We start from the raw sequence: 21578 nt of genomic DNA on the forward strand, positions 1-21578 counted from the left end.
ATCCGTCGTCTCCATGACTCGCCGTCCTTAATTTGGCCTCTATCTCGTGTTTTACCGAAATCTGTGGATTTTGCCGAGCCGTCAGTAGCTTCCCATCATTCTATTTTAAAAAACGCTCCCAGATAAATTATGTTATATAATGAATTATATTATTAAGTTCTGTACTGGCACAATCTCCATCGTCTTGTTTATTAAATCAACGCGCGCGCACACACAAATCCTTTCAGGGTATTCAATACACAAGCATGTTTTCTATCGTTTCAGACGTGAGGAACCGAGCTGAAGTTACAGAACATATGATAATGAACTCATAGTGGCCTGTAATTAAATGTCGGCACGTGGGGCTTTTAAAGCGTTATTAATGTGTTGCAGTATCTCCATCAGCAGCCGGCCCAACCCCCCCACCCTCCACATCGCTCCACCTCCCTCTCGCTCTCTCTCTCTCAGTCGACAAGACGCCGCGCGGAATCATAACGGGTTGGAAAGAAGACTGATTAAAGGGCCAATTGTACCTCGGCACCGCGAAGCCCAGAAAAATATCAGCCTAAAAGAACGGTTTGGTGGAAACGCCGCGCGGGAGACTGCTGAAATATGAAATACGCTCAGTAAAGTAGTTACTGTGGATGCACTTTGGCCGAGGGGGTCGTGTTCCGAGGGTCCCACACCGCGGAATACTTTTCTTTCTTTCTTGCGTTTGACCTCAGGTGTATTATCACTTCGTCTGGCACACCTGCACAAAGACAGCATGTAAGCTAAGCGCTTAAGAAATAGTGCCGTGTTTGCACATCTGAAACGGGAGCTGCAACAAAAATATGGGAGGCATTTGTTTTCCAGGTCTGAAGTGAATCCTACTTTGGGTAAGATCGTGTTGAATCATGCATGGTAACCTAATGATCTGTTTTTTATGAATCGGTGTAAACATATTATTCCAATAACAATTATCACGTTATTTATTATTACTGATTCGTAGCGTAGGATGAGAGTAAACCTTATGTTTCGAACTAATTTTGTCAAGAGTGCTGACTGTTGTTCGGGGGATGGAGACTGCTATACAGATGCAGGACAGCGAAATGAAAACTGACAGTTTTTTCAATCGCACATCAGTGAAAGGACGGTTCATTGAGGAAATAAGCTGCTTTTTTACATCGACCAACATATTTTAATAATAGTAATAATTATAATTTCTACTGCTAGCCCACTACTGCTGCTGCTGCTAATAATAACAACAATACTAATAAATATAATCATACTCATACGAATATAATAATGTATATCTATTATTATTATTATTATTATTATTATTGATAACACTCGTACACAGTAACATGTTGTGTTAATTTTACTCTAACAGTGTCAAATCAACTCTTAATAGATAACATTTGGTCCCAAATTCCAGAATGCGACCGTATGTTAACAGTAGAATTAACAGTGCACATATTACTGCGAAATGGGCGTACATTCAACCACAGTAGCAATGCAATGCTCATTTGAAATACAGTGAACAAAAGTCGGCTATGGATATGTGAATCCACATCCTTTCATTAAGATGAAAAGTTTAACGGTGAAGCTATGTTTTCGCAGTGTTAACTACAAGTTCCTGCCTCCTATAATCTTGCATCCTCTAGAGCGTATCCAGCTTGGTATGTGCCGCTCCACGACCACCATTTCCACTTTTATCGTGAAAACTAAATACGTTAAATGCGTTAGCCTGCACAACACTTGTGTTCATTATTTTTCTGTGTAGCCAATTTTTGTCGCGCGCTCCTGTTTGTTTCTGATGTTGCCTCATACTGTGCTTGTTGGCCTCGCACAAAATGTATGACGACACGCTCATTGATACAGGTTAAGTTTGCTAAAGAGTTTTCAACATACAATGAGCGGTTTGCTTACTGTGTTTCAGGAAAACAAAGAGAGGCTGAAGTTAGATCTCCTTGAAGCAGCATGATTACCGTTTACCGTTAGCTTGAAGGAAAGAGATCTTACATTGTCATAACTTAATTGTCCTCTAGGTGGCGGAAAAAATGAAAGTTGTTGTAATTAAAGATTTGTTTTGGCATGCGGACTGTAGGCACCATGGTCAACTCTAGGCTTTGAAATGACTTCACTGCTGAGGGCTGCATTAGGCTATCAGTGGTCCCTAACAAGTTAAACAAGTTAAAACGTTTCCCTCGGCTTCGAGGCAGTTGAGCTTGTAGCATTAACGACGTGGTGGATGTTTTACGAATTAAAAACAGCATAGGAAGTCAAATATAAATCCGTGATGTGCTTATCATTAGACCCTAATGGTCTATTAAATCCAATGCGCTAAATGGGCCATTAAATGAAAGGTTGTTGTTTGTAGGCTGGATACTTGTACTGGCAGCTACCATAAACTGGCACTGGTACAAGTGCAAAAGAGGCTTTTGTCTAAATACAGAAATCGTTTTGTAATCACAAGGCTTCTTTTTATTCTTCTTATTTTTCCTCTGCGTGGCCAACATTCTCTTTTAGCAGAGACATTGCCTGAAGTTACATTAATAAAAAAGTGCATTCAACATTTTTCACACATATGTCTCTTACCCCACAAATTAGTAACTGGCAAACCCTTTATGTTTTGGCTCTATCTTTTGATTGGTAACTTTCTTCCATTACACATTCTGTGTTCACCAGGGCCTAAAGAGTTAAAGCATTTCCAGTACGTATGCAACACCACTCAAGACAGGAACATGGGTTCATGCTTGCACCAACACAGGGCAACTGTTTTCAGCTTGAAGTCAGCTCCATGTGTTTCTTTGAACATGGACGTCCCACTTCCTGTTATTTAGACTGAAGGTCTGCCTTTGTCTTTCCTTCAAGATCAGGGGTAATAGGCAACACTGGTCCTGCAGTGCTGGTGATGTTTCTGGGTTTGTGTCCATCTGAGCTTGACTGCAAGATTTTTGTGGATTACTGAGAGCCTGACCCTGAATATTCAGAGCCGGAATGGTGGACGGCTGGGCACCTCCATGACATGGTCGCCTGCGTTCGTTAAGCTTTCTAATTAGTATAGTTAATTAGTTATAGGCTTGGGAGGTGGAAAACCAGGGAAGTCTATGGTATTCCTGGACCAGGGTTGCCAACTCCTGGCAAAGCTGACAATTTGGCGGGGGGGGGGATCAGGTTCAAAGTCTCTGAGCCAGGTAGTGATAGATCTGTTAAGGGGGTTAAGAGAGTGAGTTTGGGGCCTCATCTTTGGTTCTGGAGCAGGGTGTTAACTGCAAGGTGCTGGCCTGTTCCTGGATTTTGTGTCAACCTCCACGCTTAATTATTGAATTTTGTGCCCATATCATGATCTGGTGTTATTTATACGCCTCAGCTAGAGCTGTAGACGGATACCCTATTTGTCCTACTGTGATCCACTCTGGCAGTGAACCAGCACTGCAGCACAAATCTGGTTAGGAAACGTAGCCAGGGTAATTGCCGGTTGGAACAGAAACCAGCTTGTGCGCCGTTCCTCCCGGACTGGAGTTGTACACCCCTGTCCTGGGGGACATTTTACACATCTCTCATACCTCCGCTCTGTGTTGGCTTACACTGTGTGTATATTGCACATAATATGAGTGATTTAAATAGGAGCAGCTACATATTCATGTAATGAAAGACCAGTATGCTACTCCGTAAGGGGGGGGGGGGGGTCTGGAGTTTCCATACCTTTAAATCAATAAAACTAATGCAGACGCAAGAAACCTGGCGAGCCCAGTTAACTACATGACCAGCTGCTTTAATAGATCGATTACATGTAAGTGCTGAGGAACAACAAAAACGAACAGACCGTGCGACATTCCAGGACCGAGGTTAGGGATCCCTGTTTTAAGGTAACCAATGTAAAAAAAGGATTCCTGATTTTTTTTTTTTTGCTAATCTAGGTGATATTAGCAACCTTGCCACCAATTAAAATTTTCTGTTGAATTTTCCATACGTATCTCACTGCAGGCCGAGCCCAGCTAAAAGCAGCCAGTAACCAAACAAACACCTGGAAGGACTGCCTTTTGGATTGTTTTTCAGGCCAGCCCTTAGAAAAAAACCGTAGCCTTGTTTTAAAATAATGCTATCAACAGAAACAGTAAATAAGCTGCCAAAGACAGCTGTGAGGAGTTCTGTGTTTACGCAAGACACAATAAAGAGATTAGCGTTAGATAACCCAACAAACGGCGATCAGATTACGTACAGGGTGAGTTTGCTCTGCTTCATCCCAAAGAGCTGTGGCAAAAATATATATATTTTAATTTTCAAGGGTTTCAAGGGTGTTTTTTTCCACAAACCAAAAACCTCTTTAAATTGATTTTATGATTGCTTTGGATTAAATAAAATGATTTACCATAATTCGTAGTTTTGACTTTTCCATATTCCAGTTGATGAATACCCAAATGCAGATTGATTGATTGATTAAGCCTTTAAATTCCCAAGGGAACATAGGCCATCGATAAAACCCCTCCATCCCCTCCAGTCTTGTGCCCTCCGATCCAGTTGTTGCCATGACAGCCCAAATGCAGGCTGGGTAGAAAAAAGAAATTGATCAATGATTTTGCTTGGACAGCAGTTATTGTGATTGAAACTTGTTACAATGAAACTTATTAAAGCAATGGTTATGGTCAGTCAAGGGCAACAGATATGAATTATTATGGAGAGGAAGTTGTCCTTATCGATTCGCGATTGTTTCAGGAAATGTAACTGCACGGTATTCCCTTACTGTGTGTGGGTAGAATGATTGCCCCCCATCTTTGTCTTACCTCTACATCCCATGATCACTTTGTTCCTGTTATGTATTTACTGGGAGACTCTGTGGTAGGGTGGGTTTCAGTCAGAGTTAACAGAGTTGACTCTGAACGTGCAATCTGGATATTCAATGTGTGAGGTTATTTCCTGGTTAGCGAGTGCTTATTGGAGCATCGTTAATGCCAGGATTTTGTTTTTACTAGAACATCAAAATTTTAAAAATCGCTTTTAAGGGTTAAATGGATTCAACTTGACTAACTGCGTTGATGTTTGTACAGATGGAGCCGCAGTGATGTCAGCCAGACAGGTTATCATGTCTCCTGTGAAGGGGGTGGGGGTGGAATATTTGCATGGACACAGGGACCCTTGGGGGCAGAAGTGTCGAGAAGCACCGCCCTAGACTGTTGCAGGGTCGGTTCTGAAATGTGAGGGGAACTGACTGTTCTTTCGGCAGCAGGTGATTGGTGGACACTGAATGTTTGTGGGGTGAGAGGGGTTTTCGTTGTTTCTGTTCTCAGAAAACTTGAACCTCTTTTCATGCAGAGTATCTTTGAAATGCAATGAAAGATATCCAGCTAATCAGAAATCAAATGACCTGGCTCAGATGATGCAAGTGGAGTTCACTTTTGAATCTGATTATTGATTTATGGGCTGAAATTCGTCCCCTGAGTGCATGTGCACCTGTTGGCCTTTCTTTGCAGCTTGTGCTGAGGAACCATTCTGAAGGCATCACAGTGCTCATCTTTCAATCTGAAGGGTTTTACATCTTGAATGGAGAGGACAGCTAGCTGTCTAAAGAAACTATAAGCTGGTGCAGTTAACCCCTTAGGGTGTGACATCACAAATGTGTGATTACAGTGTTCTTAACTGAGCATTCTAATGCTGTATGTAACAATCACTACTGGCAACTGAAAGCAATGGAGTTCTGGAACAAAAAGAAAAAAGAAAAAAATACAAAAAAAAACAGAAACAGGGTGGAGTCTATCCCAGCATGCTTTGTGCAAGTCGCCAGTCCATCGACGAGGCACACACATTATTCACGCACACACTCATACCAAGGGGCAATTTAGACCCTCCATTTAATCTAACCCGCCTGTCTTTGGACTGTGGGAGGAAACCCACACAGACACGGGAAGAACGTGCAAACTCCATAAAGAATGATCACGTATGGGATTCAAACCCAGAACCTTCTTGCTATGAGGCACCAGTGCTACCCACTGCTACCCTAGCCCAGTGTAAATTCAATACATTCAGACTCTGCAAACAGCGGAAGTGCTTCAGGCCATGATTCCTTTCGGGGAGCACAGCAGCACCCTTACACGGCTTCAAACCTGCAGCCTCCTGGTTACAGGCTCGGCTCTGTTACCTCATACGGGTTGTCCCTATCTAGCAACCTTCTGTGGAACCCCTTCAACAGTCATTCACTTCACAAGAAAGGAACTACATTCTGAGTAATAGATGGCAAAAACACAAATTAAATACCCCTTAAAAACGAAGCCTGGGGAAAAAGCGCTAATTTTTAAGCGCCACAAGGACGCTGGTGGAGGAGAATCCAGCCGACCAGTTTTATTACGAGGATTTGGCTATGTGGCCGGTATTTATGCCATTCTATGGCTGATGGTTTACCAGTGACTTGTTCTGCGTTCAGCTAGAAACAAAGACTGAGGCCAGGAAGGAAAAAAAGTCTATTCGTTTTAATGCATCTTCCCCATATTTTGACATATGCCCATGGCCCAATGGACAATATTGAATACCGATTGGCTATCACTTCACCTAGGCTGACAGAAGTCTCCTCTGATTGGTCCGTGTGCAGGTGCCTGCTGGGTACTTATGCCAGCTCAGTAGAGGTGGACTGTGGAGTGGAAATCAACAGCGGGTTTGGTGTACAGGGTTTTCAGTTCAATTCAGTGCAGTTCCATTGTAATTAAATTCAGTTAAGCTTCATTTTGCATTTTGCTAAGTGCAGCCGAGCATTTCAAAATGGGACAAAAGACAGGTTTTAAAAAATTGCGTTTTGCTGTTGGAATGGAATGTTGGACTCAGTAAGAACAGGTGAGAAGGTGTTCCACAGGCCTCAAATTTTGAAACAGGTCAGGTGACTTCAGTCTTCCTTGCTGCCATCAGATGTTGGCTAGTTTTGCCTGACGTTGCTTGACGCCGTCTGAAGCTGCCTGATGTTGCTTGGAGTTGCCTGATGTTCCCTGATTTTTTTCTGAAGTTGATTGATGTTGCTCATAGTTGCGGATGTTGCCTGATGTTGCCTGACGTTGCCTGAAGTTGCCTGATGTGGCTTGAAGTTTCCTGAACTGATGTTGCTATGGTATTGCCTGATATGCCTAATACATTATTGGACATTGTCTGACATTTGTGTGTGTGTGCATGCTGGGGAGTGTGTGCGTGCATTCTTGTGTGTGTGTGTGTGCATGTCTGTGTGTGCGTTTGCCTGTATGTGTGCATGCTTGTGTGCGCACGCGTGTGTGCTTTTGGGTTCATTTGAACAGCTCCTCCCATGTCCCAGATATCCAAGACCAGGATGTTTCTAAAATGTCCCGTTTTGGCACTTAATCCCTGGTACAGGGATCTGCTATTTGCAGATGTTTTTTTTCTTGTTTGTTTTTTTGGAAGGGACGGGGAGGGGGGGGGGGGTGTAATCCTTCCAGTCAGAGCTGTCCAGGACAGTGTCTGCACCCTAATTTCCAGGCTCTGATGTACTCATGGTCGGAACAGTCTCTCATGCACCCTTCCCCTCCTCCCCTCGCCCCCCCCCCCCCCATCCCCATTCTTTGTTTGCCAGTTAAGCTTCAAGCCCCCCCCCCCCCCCCTTTGTTCCATGTCTGTTACCGGCTTATTCTTTAAAAGAAAAATAATTGACTTTTGCGATAGATAACGATCTCCCGGATAATGGGGACCGGAGAGGTGAGGGTGCCGAAGACGTCTGCCCCCCCCCCCCATTTTAACCGCAGGCAGTTGTTAATGGCATTTACATAGCAGCTTGCAGGACCACAGAGTACTTTTACCAATGATTATCGCTGTCAAAAAGTTCTTTTATATAGCAGAGCAGGATCTCACAGTGCTTTTAATAATAATAGCGGTAATAATAAGAAGAGTAAAAAGAAGAAGAAGAAAAGTGTTTTCATTTATACACTGCCATTCTTCTCAGGATCACGAAGTGCTTTACAGCACAACTTGCCAACCCGGAGGAGGTGGGATGAACTCACCTGGGTGACGCACGGCACCACAGCTGTCAGCCACACTTCGGCTTCAGCAGCGGAGCTCGGGTTCGAGGAGGAACCGAGACGGCCAAACGCACACCTGTCACTCCAGGTGTTACCCACTGCGCCGCAGTAGTGATAAAAAGGAAGGAGAAAGAGAGGAAGAGAGACAGAGAGAGAGAGTGACAGAGAGAGAGGAAAGAGATACCCTGGCTTTACATGGTGGTCCACGCTGGCACAGCAGCCGTCTGAAATGCTTTCAGAATCAATGAGGGTTTTGCTGGAAAGTTCTCTCATTATACGGCAGGACACCAGGCCTAACCCGGTCTTACAGACTCCTGCTGTCCTTTCCTTCTGTGTACACAGTGTGTGAAAGTTTTGTGAAAGCATATCCACACACACACACACACACACACACACAAACACACACACACACACACACACAACACAATCCAACCATGCACGCACCCCCACCACACACACAACCGCACACATCACAACACACACACCACACACACACACACCCACACACAACCATCCCAGCACCACACACAAACCCATACCATGCACCACACACACACACCACACACACACATACACACACACACACACACACACACACACACACACAAACACACACGCACACACACATACACACACGCACACACACACACACACACACACTCACACAAATCCATACCATGCAAGCGCACACACACACACACACACACTCACACACACACACTCACACACGCACACACACATACACACACGCACACACACACAGATACACACAGACACAAACACACACACAGACACAAACACACACACACACACACACACGCACTCACACACACACACACACACGCACACACACACACACATTCTCACCGCGTCACGCGCTGAGCTGAAGACTAACCCCTGGACCAGGCGAGACGCAGTCCTGGCTCAGCTCCTGCTCTCACCTTCTGTGGCAGATAGCGCTCGCTCTCACTGAAACCTGACGTGCTCACGTATGTGTCCGCCATAGGTGGAACAGGGTGGGGGGAGGGGATTTCGCCCACTACCAATGAGCGCAACATGGCGTTCCTTTTTTTCCTTTCTTTTGCCCCCTCTCCCCTCCCAATATGGATAGCACCCTAGACCTATATTGCCTATGCCTAGAACCAGCCCTGTACCATGGCTGTGTATGTAAATACCCACACACACACGTTCATATCACAGGGGCACATAAAGACGTATATCTCTGCACCAGTTGGCTGATAAGCAGTGTTCATTTCTTGCCCATCCCTCACTCACAGACGCACACAGTTTGCTGCATGTAACGTCCGTTTAACTAACCAGCAGGAGCAGCACACAATATGCCGTGTATGAATATGCTATATTTTTTAAAGTATATTATAAAAGAGGCAAAGCATTATTAAAATGTGTAAGAGTTGGCTTCTCTCTTACAGATAATTTGTTTTGACAGACCACACACTGAAATGCTTTTTTTTTCTTTTTTTGTTTGGTTTGTTTTTTTTCCCCAAATGAAATGCAGACAGCTCACTGAGTCAGCTGTGAGGTGATGCTGGTTAGCTGTGTATTTCACAGCTTAAAAATATTTTTAGGTGCTGAAATAGGCCCTGTGGCTCCCCAGGTCCTGGGCAGGTTGCTGCTGCAGCTGACTGCAGTCAAGTCAGGGGGCCCTGGGGACTTGGGGGGGGGCAGGTTTGGTCAGAGCCGTTTCAGGCTAGTTAGAGCAGTTATGAGGAGGTGCAGCATTGTGGGTGCATCCAGGAATTTTTTTTTTTTTTTGGGGGGGGGGTGGTTTGCTCACCTTAATGAAGGCTGTGAATGGGGAGGGGGGCACCTGGAGGGAAATGGGACTAGGGGACTAAGTTCATATCTTTGTATGCTTGCGCATGAGTGTGTGAGAGAGAGCATGTGTGTGAGTGTGCACATGTATGTCTGTGTGGTGTGTCTGAGTGGTGTGTGTGTGTGTGTGTGTGTGTGTGTGTGTGTATGTGTGTGTGTGTGTGTGTGCATGCGTGTGTGTGTGTGTGTATGTGTGTGTGTGTGTGTGTGTGTGTGCGTGCGTGTGTGCATGTGTGTGTGTGTGAAATTGTGAACCCACCATGTGCATTGTCTTTGTTTTAGTTTCTGCTCTTGATCTTTGCAGCGGTTGATAAACAGTTCAAGTTTCTCCAAACTCCCATATTTCCAGATTTTTTGAGGAGCTCGAATGGCTTTTCTGGAGGTGGCGTACAGGAGTTGGGGGGGGGGGGGGGTGAGAGTGGGGCATGGGCCACAAGCAGGTTTTCATTTCTTTCTAAATCCTGCCGGTTCAGGTGCCCTCAATTAAGGAGACTCCAGCACTTCTGATAATCTCGGCTTTCGATTGTACGCGGCTGGGCGTTAGACCCTCTTCCAGCGGCGGCAGAATACCAGCTATCGGAGGAGGAACCGCGGCCCCGTGCCCCTGTCCAATCAGCGGAACTGGGGCTTTTTGAAGATCAAGGTATCGACCGGAACTGCAGCCGAACCGGGACGGAGCGCTGAGGCATCTCAGGCAGCTTCGGTCCCAGTGCCCGCCCTGTTCATTTCCGACGGGTAAAAAAAACTTCCGTCTGGGCTGGAGACACAGCATCGGCGGCCTTTTTGTCAGACGTGGCCGCAAGCGAAATCTCTTTTCGGGCCGTGGAGAGAGAGACGAGGAAAAAGGTCCAGTTGCTTGTCGAAATGCTGGAGACGGTCGGCTGCCCTTTAGCCGAGCGCGCCGCGTTCTTACCTCCCTGTTTGCCGCTCGTCCGTCCGTGCGCCGCTCGCCGCGGTCTGAGCCGCCGGGCGACGTGCGCGCGCGAGAGAGGGGAACGAGCAGGGCGGAGGCGGCCCGCGAACTCCGAGCCGCTCCTGGCCCGAAACGGAGCGAACGACCGTAAACAAAATGAACCTCAGCGAAACAGGCGAACCTCTGCCTTGGCATTAGTTTAATACCACATGTAAGCTCGCGAAAGGGCGGAGGTGTCACGTGGACTAATGAGATTTTTTTTTCATCGCCGTCCGTTTTTTGCAGCTGTTTATCCTCGTAAATGTGATGGGGGAGGCCATCATCTCCTTCTGTCCCTGGACGCCCCCCCCCCCCCCCCCAACATCATCACTCAACAAAACATGCTTACTAATAGACTAGGGCATTCCGTATTGTGGGCAGAAATGCTCTTTGTTCCACATATTGCGTCTGGGGGACAAATTTTGGGTTGCTATAGCCAATGACTGATGTGTGGCACGGATGTAATTAATTTGCTGAATTAAAACAAACTAAATTAAACCTGGATTAAAGGGTATTAAATGAATAATATTACAGATATGCCCCACCCCCCCCCCCCCTTCCCTTAACAATTTCACCAGCATCAGCTCAGCATTATTGAATCTGGTCACCTTAGCAACTGTGTTGAGTTGCGCATTCGAGTGGAGAGGAATGCTGACAACGTTCCGGAACAAACCAGAAGGAAACTTCACCGTACCGTGAAGGGTGCCTGCGTGTAGAATTTAGGCTGCCGTGTGTTGAATTGCCTTCCAGAACGTTCTTTTCCCTATTTTTTTGCCGTGATTCTAACGGCCGTTTTTTTTTTTTTTGGTTGCCTTGGCTTACAGAGGCTGCAGTGTCTGCCCCACAGAAATGAAATGAAGAGTAATCCCCCATTGTTCTGAGCGGGACCTGTTTTTTTATTTTATTTTTTTTTAAAGATGGGGGCTCTGTCTGACTGTGACAGTGACCCAATTCTGCCGGGAACCGCAGAGCAGAGAGACATTGCTTGCTCACACACAGTCTTATACAAACACACATCCTTTTCCGTGCAAGCTCACACACAGTCTTATACAAACACACATCCTTTTCCGTGCAAGCTTACACACAGTCTTATACAAACACACATCCTTTTCTGTGCAAGCTCACACACAGCATCTTTTTATAACAAAACACACATCCTTTTCTGTGCAAGCTCACACACAGTCTTATACAAACACACATCCTTTTCTGTGCAAGCTCACACACAGTCTTATACAAACACACATCCTTTTCTGTGCAAGCTCACACACAGTCTTATACAAACACACATCCTTTTCTGTGCAAGCTCACACACAGTCTTATACAAACACACATCCTTTTCGTGCAAGCTACACACAGTCTTATACAAACACACATCCTTTTCTGTGCAAGCTCACACACAGTCTTATACAAACACACATCCTTTTCTGTGCAAGCTCACACACAGTCTTATACAAACACACATCCTTTTCCGTGCAAGCTCACACACAGTCTTATACAAACACACATCCTTTTCCGTGCAAGCTCACACACAGTCTTATACAAACACACATCCTTTTCTGTGCAAGCTCACACACAGTCTTATACAAACACACATCCTTTTCTGTGCAAGCTCACACACAGTCTTATACAAACACACATCCTTTTCCGTGCAAGCTCACACACAGTCTTATACAAACATACATCCTTTTCCGTGCAAGCTCACACACTCACACACATACACACACACAAACATGCATGCACTGATACACACACAGGCACACACACCCGCACACGCACACATGCATGCACTCATACAAACACGCACACACACTTGCACTCACACACACAAACAAACACGCCCACACACACACACACACATTTACATGCAAGAACACACGTACTCATACACAAACACACACGCCCACACACACACAGCCCTCTCAGACACATCCCTTATCTCCTCCAGTCATGGTCTCTAGCCTCTGCATTAGTCACTGCCTCAGCACATCCAAAAAATATAAACACCAAACAGCTCCAGAAATGGCCCACCTACCCCATAATCCATCCCACCCATGCCTCCCCACCAATGCCCCCCTCATGTGCTACCCACCATGCCACCCACCTCAAGTACCCACCTTGGTCACCATATCCCACACTCCCCACTCATCACCCCCAGTGTCACCCACTCAAATGGCCCCTCAACTCAATGACCACCCACAATAGCAATCCCCCAAGTGCACCCCACCTCAATGCGCTCACCCCCACCACAATGCGCTCACCCCCACCTCAATGTGCTCAACCCCACCTCAATGCGCTCAACCCCACCTCACCCTCACCTCAATGCGCTCACCCCCACCTCAATGCGCTCACTCCCACTTCAATCGTTCACCCCACCCAATGGCTCCCCCCACCTCAATGACTCACCCCACTCAATGTGCTCACTCCCACTTCAATGCGTCACTCCCACCTCATGCCTCACCCCACCTCAATGCACTCACTCCCACTCAATGCGCTCACCCCCACCTCAATGCACTCACCCCCACCTCAATGCGCTCACTCCCACCTCAATGCGCTCACCCCCACCTCAATGCGCTCACCCCCACCTCAATGGCACTCCCCCCAATCCTCACCCCCCCTCAATGCGCTCACCCCCACCTCAATGCGCTCACCCCCACCACAATGCGCTCACCCCCACCTCAATGCGCTCACTCCCACCTCAATGCGCTCACCCCACCTCAATGCGCTCACCCCCACCTCAATGGCTCACTCCCACCTCAATGGCTCACCCCACCTCAATGCGCTCACCCACTCCCACCTCAATGCGCTCACCCACCTCAATGTGCTCACCCCCATCAATTGCTCACCCTCACCTCAATGCGCTCACCCCACCTCAATGCGCTCACCCACCTCAATGCGCCACTCCCACCTCAAGCACAGACTTATGCCTTTTCACGATCCTCACCAATCAATTCCATTTCATTGAAAGCTAGTATAAAACCAAATGAATACACATATGCACTCACACACACTCACACACGCAAACACACACACACACACACACACATGCTCCGACTTTATCTCTCTCTCACACACACACACACACACACATACACTCACTCATTCACTCTTTCTCACATACACTCATTCACACACACACTTACATTTACACACTGACACACACACACACTCATGCATGTGCATGCAGGAACGCACGCACACACACACCCACCACACACGCACACAAACACACACACACGCACACATGCACACACACGCACACACAGGTACACGCACACACACACGCACACACAAACACACACGCGCGCACACACAAACACACGCACACACACAAACGCACGCATACACACACACACACACACACACACACACATGCATGCACGCGCGCACACAAACACACACACACACATACGCACACACACGCGCGCACACAAACACACACACACATGCATGTACGCGCGCACACAAACACACACACACACACACACACATATGCATGCACACACTTGCCCTGATCTCCTGCATGACTTCCCTTATTAAGGCAGAGCTGTCGGAGCCGGTCCAGGCCCTGTGCTGGTGGTGTTGGTGTGTGGGGGGGGTGTCCCTTTTTTATATTTTGTGCTGAGAATAGCTTGATTATGAGCGCTGGGCGAACGCTGTTCTGGGCGCTCCAGGGGAAACGAGCAGCGCCTGAGTGTCAAGCAGAAGACGCCGGTGCCTTCGGGCCTGGTCCCCTGCTGTTTTGGTTTTTTTTTTTTGGTTTTTTTTTCTGTTTCAGCGTTTATGTGGTGCTCCAGAGCTTCTGTGCTCTATTCACCCTTGAAACACCCCCTCACCCCTCCAGAGAACGCACCCCCCCCCTCCAGGGGCCCACCAGATGTTGCTGTTTTCTGGTCAGTGGTCCTGGTAAAATGGCCGACAGCAGGTCAGGGTCAAATGCAATCTGCTCCTTCCAGGTCCGATTTGTAACTAAGAATGAAGACTATATATATATATACATGTCCTGAGACATGCGGTTGTTTGCCGGGGAATTTTCTGGCAAGAGATTGCTTCAGAAGGCTCTAGATAGGCAGGTAGACGGACGGACAGACAGGTCAGTGCTGTTCTCTCACGTGGGTCTCAACTCATAAGTGGTCTACGACACACATCATAGGGCTCTGTGTGCTGTGTGTTGGGTGGAGTTGTGCTGTATGGCTGTGTGCTGTGTGTTGGGTGGAGTTGTGCTGTGTGCTGTGTGTTGGGTGGAGTTGTGCTGTATGGCTGTGTGCTGTGTGTTGTGTGGAGTTGTGCTGTAGGGCTGTGCACTCTTTGTTGTGTGGAGTTGTGCTGTATGGCTGTTTGCTGCGTGTTGTTTGGAGTTGTGCTGTGTGCTGTGTGTTGGGTGGAGTTGTGCTGTATGGCTGTGTGCTGCGTGTTGGGTGGAGTTGTGCTGTAGGGCTGTGCGCTCTGTGTTGTGTGGAGTTGTGCTGTAGGACTGCACTCTATGTTGTGTGGAGTTGTGCTGTAGGACTGCACTCTATGTTGTGTGGAGTTGTGCTGTAGGACTGTGCTGTGTGTTGGGTGGAGTTGTGCTGTAGGGCTGTGTGCTGTGTGTTGGGTGGAGTTGTGCTGTAGGGCTGTGCGCTCTGTGTTGTGTGCAGTTGTGCTGTAGGGATCTGCACTCTTTGTTGTGTGGAGTTGTGCTGTAGGGCTGTCTGTTGTGTGGAGTTGTGCTGTAGGGCTGTGTGCTACGTGTTGTGTGGAGTTGTGCTGTAGGACTGTGCGCTCTGTGTTGTGTGGAGTTGTGCTGTAGGGCTGTGTGCTCTGTGTTGTATGGAGTTGTGCTGTATGGCTGTGTGGTGTGTTGTGTGGAGTTGTGCTGTAGGGCTGTGTGCTCTGTGTTGTGTGGAGCTGTGCTGTAGGACTGTGTGCTGCATGTTGGGTGGAGTTGTGCTGTAGGACTGTGCACTCTGTGTTGTGTGGAGTTGTGCTGTAGGGCTGTGTGCTGCATGTTGTGTGGAGTTGTGCTGTAGGACTGTGCACTCTGTGTTGTGTGGAGTTGTGCTGTAGGGCTGTGTGCTGTGTGTTGGGTGGAGTTGTGCTGTAGGACTGTGCACTCTGTGTTGTGTGGAGTTGTGCTGTAGGGTTGTGTGCTTTGTTCACTGTGAGTGGATGTCAGGATGCTTAATTTGCAGGTATTAGAGCCAAGTGCACATTTTTTGTGAACAGACATTTGACGCAAGTGTGAATTTTTCTGTCTGCTTGCCACATCACCCTACAGGGTCAAATATCTTTAAACCCCAGTTATAATTCTTTGTTTTTGCCCTAGTGTAGTGTATCTGCTTACTCACCAGCCTAAATTTCATTTCCATTTTCAACAAAATGTCTCTGGATCAGTTTTAAAGTGATTAGCTGTGAGCAGGGGTTATGTTAAGGCTGGATAAGCCTGATCCTGGGTCAGTTCTTGGTGAAGTCTCCATATGGATCCTGCGAGGAATTTCTTGTTACACCTGGATATCCCATGTACTCCAAATTACCAAGACCATACAGTACCACAGAACTTATGCATGTCCAGAGTGGACAAGACAAGGAGTTCTCCACACACAGAGGAAATAAGTACCATGTCTTCAAATCAGACGTTAATTATGCACTCTTTCACAAACTGTCGCCCTGCTCCTGGGGCATCAGGTTCACACACAGAACGCTCAATTCACACCAGAGCCCATTTTAAATTAAGCCAAACCATTTCTTTGGAAATAAGTGATAAAAAAAAGATGATTTTTAATTAGGCCACACCACTCCTTTTGAATGAAGTGACATAAAGATGATGTTTTTGCCGTTGTCGCTGACAGGCACAGGCGGGACGGAGGCGGAATGACCGAGGCTGCGTTTCGCTGGGTATGAGAGCGCGTCGCCCCGAAGAGAAGAGGTGAGTCATCGCTGGCCCACGAAACGGCCTCCTTACCCAGCACAGCCACAGCCTGTCCTGCCTCTCAAACCCACCTGCACTGCCCCCGGGGAGAGGGGCGTGTGTGTGTGCGTGTGTGTGTGTGTGTGTGTGTGTGTGTGTGTGTGAGTGTGAGTGTGTGTGAGTGTGTGTGTGTGTGAGTGTGAGAGAGAGAGATAGTGTGAGTGCGTGTGTGTGTGAGTGTGTGTGTGTGTGAGTGTGTGTGTGCGTGTGAGTGTGTGTGTGTGTGTGTGAGTGTGTGTGAGTGTGTGTGTGAGAGAGTGTGTGTGTGTGTGGTGTGTGTGAGAGGGAGAGACTGTGTGTGAGTGTGTGAGTGGGTGTGTGAGTGTGAGAGAGAGAGATAGTGTATGTGTGTGTGAGAGTGCGTGTGTGAGAGAGAGTATATGTGTGTGTGAGAGAGAGAGAATGTGTGTGAGTGTGTGTGTGTGTGTGAGAGAGAGTGTATGTGTGTGTGTGATAGAGAGAGAGAGAGAGAGTGAGAGAGAGAGAGTGTATGTGTGTATGTGTGTGTGTGCGGCTGTCCTCATCTCCACCCCCCAACATACGCATGAATTTCATACACTCATCTCTTTCTCTCCATTTATCTATCTCCATCTCCCTTCTGATTCACTTTCTTTCTCGCTCTTCTTCTTCTCTCTACTCTCTAATCTTTCGCTCTTCATTTATAATCTCTTTCCCCCCCTCCCTTTTTCTATCTGTCCATTTCCCCATCTCCCTGTTATCTCTCTCTCTTTCTCTCAGTGTGGATTTTCAATTTGAATAGAGCTTCATGGGCATGATAAACAAAACACAAAACAGCAACTGCAGCAACACAACAGCACACAGTAATCAGTCAATCTTTATTTATACAGCGCATTTCATCCATAACCAGGAATGACTCCAAACATCTATGACATTTAGGTTTGTAGCTGAAGTTAAGGGGAAGCAGAATAACATGCGGTATTCAGGCATGGGGGGGGCTTCAGTCTTTTCCACGTTTTTTTTTTTTGGTTGTTTGTTTTTTTGGCTGGTGCCTCGGTGGCCCTCTCTCCCTCAGGCCACTGCTTACCTCCATCCTTTCCCTGCATCTGTCAAACGCAGGGAAATGCAGGCTTAATGAAGCGAGCTGCGAGACGAAGTTTTCCCCCCCCGAGTGGTTTTGCTGGCTGTGTTTTCGGAGAGAGCACAACTCTGTCCGTCTGTCTCTCTCCATTTCTCTCCCTCCTCTCCTTCCTCTCCCTCTCTCTATCTCTCTTTTTCTCTCTCCATCTATCTGTTTATCTCAGCTGCTAATGAAAATCTGACTGTGTGGGAATGTGGGACGGGGGAAGGGTCGCTCTTTCTTTGTCATCGTCTAGGTTCTTATTGCTTTAGCGGCCCTCTTTACTGACAAATAAATCACATTTGAGTTTGGTTTTGGATTTTAAAGAGAGACAGAGAGAAAAGAGAGATGAAGAGAAGGGGGGAGTGCAAAAATAGAGACCGAAGGTTTGAGCTGATGGTCCTTTCTGTAACCCCCCCCCCGGTCCCAAACCCTACCCCCCTACCCATGCAGGGAGGACCCAAGATGTTTGTGGAGTCTGTCGTCCGCTGGGGGTCATGGAGCGCCCTCCTGCTCTGGGTGGGCGTGGCCACGGGCGGGACCCCGGCCAGCTCCTCCCCCTGGCCCTGCCCCCCGCGCTGCTCCTGCCACCAGGAGCGCCTGGAGGCCAACTGCTCCTCCCAGCACCTCTCGTCCGTCCCCGAGGGCTTCCCCCGGGACACCCGGCTCCTGGACCTCTCCCGGAATCGGCTGAAGACGCTGGCCCGCCGGGGGTTCCTGGGCCTGTCCCAGCTCCGCCAGCTGGACCTGAGCGCCAACGTCCTCTCCATGATCGAGGTGGAGGCCTTCCAGGGGCTGCCGGGCCTCCAGACCCTGCTGCTGGGGGGCAACCGCCTGAAGATCCTCCCCGTGGGGGCGTTCTCCGGCCTGCCGGGCCTCCGCCTGCTGGACCTGTCCCGCAACGAGATCCTGGTCTTCCTGGACCACACCTTCCGGGAGCTGGGGGGGCTGCGGAGGCTGGAGGCCGGGGAGAACGACCTGGTGTTCGTCTCACCCCGGGCCTTCTCGGGCCTGGCCGGCCTGGCCGAGCTGGAGCTGGACCGCTGCAACCTGACCTCCGTCCCCACGGAGGCGCTGTCCCAGCTCCAGGGCCTCTGGCGGCTGCGCTTCCGGAGGCTGAGCCTCAGCGCGCTGCCCAACGACTCCTTCCGCGGGCTGGGCCGCCTGCGGGAGCTCAGCCTCTCCCAGTGCCCGCGGCTGAGCGCCCTGGCGCCCAACAGCCTGCTGGGGCTCAACCTCACCTCGCTGACCGTCGCCCGCTGCAACCTCACCGCCGTCCCCTACGCCGCCGTGCGCCACCTGGTCTACCTGCGCCACCTGGACCTCTCCCACAACCCCATCGCCGTGGTGCGCGCCCACCTGCTGGGCGACCTGCTCCGCCTCCAGGAGCTGCACCTGGTGGGGGCGGGGCTCCTGAGGGTGGAGCCCGGGGCCTTCCGGGGCCTGGCGCGCTTCCGGCTGCTCAACGTGTCGGCCAACCGGCTGAGCACGCTGGAGGAGGCCGCCTTCCACGCGGTGGGCAGCCTGGAGACCCTGCGGCTGGACGGGAACCCGCTGGCCTGCGACTGCCGGCTGCTGTGGGTGGTGCGCCGCCGCCTCCGCCTGGACTTCGACGGGCGCCCGCCCGCCTGCCACACCCCCGTCCGGGCGCAGGGGCGGGGCTTCCGGGGCCTCTCGGAGGCGGAGCTCCCGGGCCTGTTCACCTGCCGGCCGGCGCGGATCCTCAACCGCAAGCCGCAGGAGGCCAGGGTGGAGGAGGGCCACACGGCGCTCTTCTCCTGCCGGGCCGACGGGGACCCCGCCCCGGCCATCTCCTGGCTCACCCCGCAGCTGGCGCCCCTCTCCCCCACGGGGCGCGTCCGCGTGCTGCCCGACGGGAGCCTGGAGGTGCGCTACGCCCAGGTGCAGGACAGCGGCACCTACCTGTGCGTGGCCGCCAACGCCGCCGGCAACCAGAGCTTCTCCGTCGGCCTCCACGTCCGCGGCTTCTCCTCGTCCTCCTCTTCCTCCTCCTTCTCTTCCTCGTCGCGCAACCGCTCCTCGGCCTTCTTCTCCGAGGGCTGGGCCCCGCCTTCGGGGAACCCCGCCCCCGCCAACGGCTCCGCCCAGGGGGCCGGCCCCTTCCCCTTCGACGGCAAGACGCTGGTGATCGCCGTGACGATGGGGTCCCTCTCCTTCCTCAGCTCGGTGGTCATCTGCTTCGTCTTCATGTTCTTCTGGAGCCGAAGCAAGGGGCAGCTCAAGCACACCGCCACCATCGACTTCGTGCCCCGCCCCGCGGGGGGGGCCAGCCGGCAGGGCGGCGACCGCTTCGAGACGGGCAGGTTCACCATGAAGCTCATCTGAGAATGTGATTGGGCAGTGTTGGGGAGGGGGGCGGGGCTGTACCCCCTCATTGGTTACAGTTGCGGCGCAGAGCCAAGCAACTGCAGTAGAGTCAGGGGGCGCGGTTGCGGGTGTGGTCGTGGTCGCCAAGCAACGGGGTGGTGTCTCGGCGTGTCGGCAAGGTGATTTAGGAGGACCCGTGAACGCTCCTCAAACTGTTGTGTGGGACACAAACTGAGAAATCCTGTTAATGCCAAGCTGTGTCACCAGAGCAGTTCGCTTTTGGAGTTAGAAACTGGACTTTTCAGTTTTTTTTAACATGGATATTTCAATGTGGCTATGTGTTCTCTTTAAGTCACACAGAAGTGTAACACTGGAGGTTTTTACACTAGTATATTTACATCTTAGTCACACTTAGACACATTTACAGAGAGCACCTTACACAGATTATTGTTATTTTTTAACACACAATCCATTTATACAGCTAGATCATAATGGAACATCATAGTATAAAATGGTCTAGCCAGTCCACAGTTTTATTCAAAGAAACATTACTATTCTGCAGCTGGAAAAAAACAATAACTCCGCACTTTGAAAAGGATGCTATTGCAAACCCATAGTGTGAGAATTGATCAGGGTGGTTACATAAATAGGTTATTACTCCTACTAGCACAGCCCAGGTTAACGGAAATGACACTATCTACTACATTACAGACCATGACATAGTTCATTCTCTGTTTTGCTACGGCATTTGTGAAAGAAAATCTATTGCGTTTGGACTTGAAATTAAAAAACGCTTGTATTACACCCTCGTTGTGTTTTTTGCGTGTTTTTTCCGAAAGAGGTGCTAAGGACATACTTCCCGAGACCGACAATTTCGCAAGAGTGCAATGTACTTCTCTGAATATGTACCGGTCTGTATAATTCGAAACACACCTCATGTCGGATGCTCAGGCGTTCGCGGGCACACTGACATTTTTTCGACCAGACGTCTCCCACACACGAGTTAATTCCACCAGTGGAAGGCAAATCTCTCTCTCTCTCTCTCTTTCTCTCTCTCTCTCATAACCCAGAAAAATAATAATCACGTGTATGACCGGGGATTTAAACCCATTTGGATTACCTCCGAGTGTTTCGACCCCCTCCTATATGGGCCTGTCTGGGCCACAGTCTCGCTTCATATCACCCTTTCGCAAAGGGGCCCAGGGCTTATATACGAAAACCTGCTGGCAGAGCCTTTAAATATTTACCGTTCATTTTTTTCATGTCAATTCATATTAGTATTTTGTTGCAGGCACTAACAGTGCCACCGTGCGGAAAGGGAAAACCGTTGTTTTTACACCGCAATTTTTTTTATTATTGTATCCTTGTCAGATCTTACTTGATCTGTGATTACGTTGTTTGTCCTTTTCTCGTCTGTTTTGCTGTTCCCGGTGTGATTTTGAAGATTGCTATTGTCATTGTACATAGCAG

At 49.1% G+C, this 21578-nt stretch overlaps 1 protein-coding gene across 1 annotated transcript; it reads left to right on the plus strand.

The window, feature by feature from the left end:
• Nucleotides 1-433: 433 nt before the first annotated feature.
• Nucleotides 434-20917, plus strand: LOC135260195 (leucine-rich repeat and immunoglobulin-like domain-containing nogo receptor-interacting protein 1). Its single transcript, XM_064345387.1, has 3 exons — nt 434-857; nt 16584-16660; nt 18234-20917. The coding sequence occupies exon 3, from the start codon at nt 18246-18248 to the stop codon at nt 20124-20126; it is 1881 nt and encodes a 626-aa protein (XP_064201457.1). The 5' UTR covers nt 434-857; nt 16584-16660; nt 18234-18245; the 3' UTR covers nt 20127-20917.
• Nucleotides 20918-21578: the final 661 nt, after the last annotated feature.

This window comes from Anguilla rostrata, chromosome 8 (assembly GCF_018555375.3).
Source record: "Anguilla rostrata isolate EN2019 chromosome 8, ASM1855537v3, whole genome shotgun sequence".
NCBI classification, from domain to species: Eukaryota; Metazoa; Chordata; class Actinopteri; order Anguilliformes; family Anguillidae; genus Anguilla; species Anguilla rostrata.

Coding starts and splice junctions, on each gene's coding strand:
- LOC135260195 (XM_064345387.1), top strand. CDS start 18,246: ATGTTTGTGGAGTCTGTCGTCCGCTGGGGGTCATGGAGCGCCCTCCTG.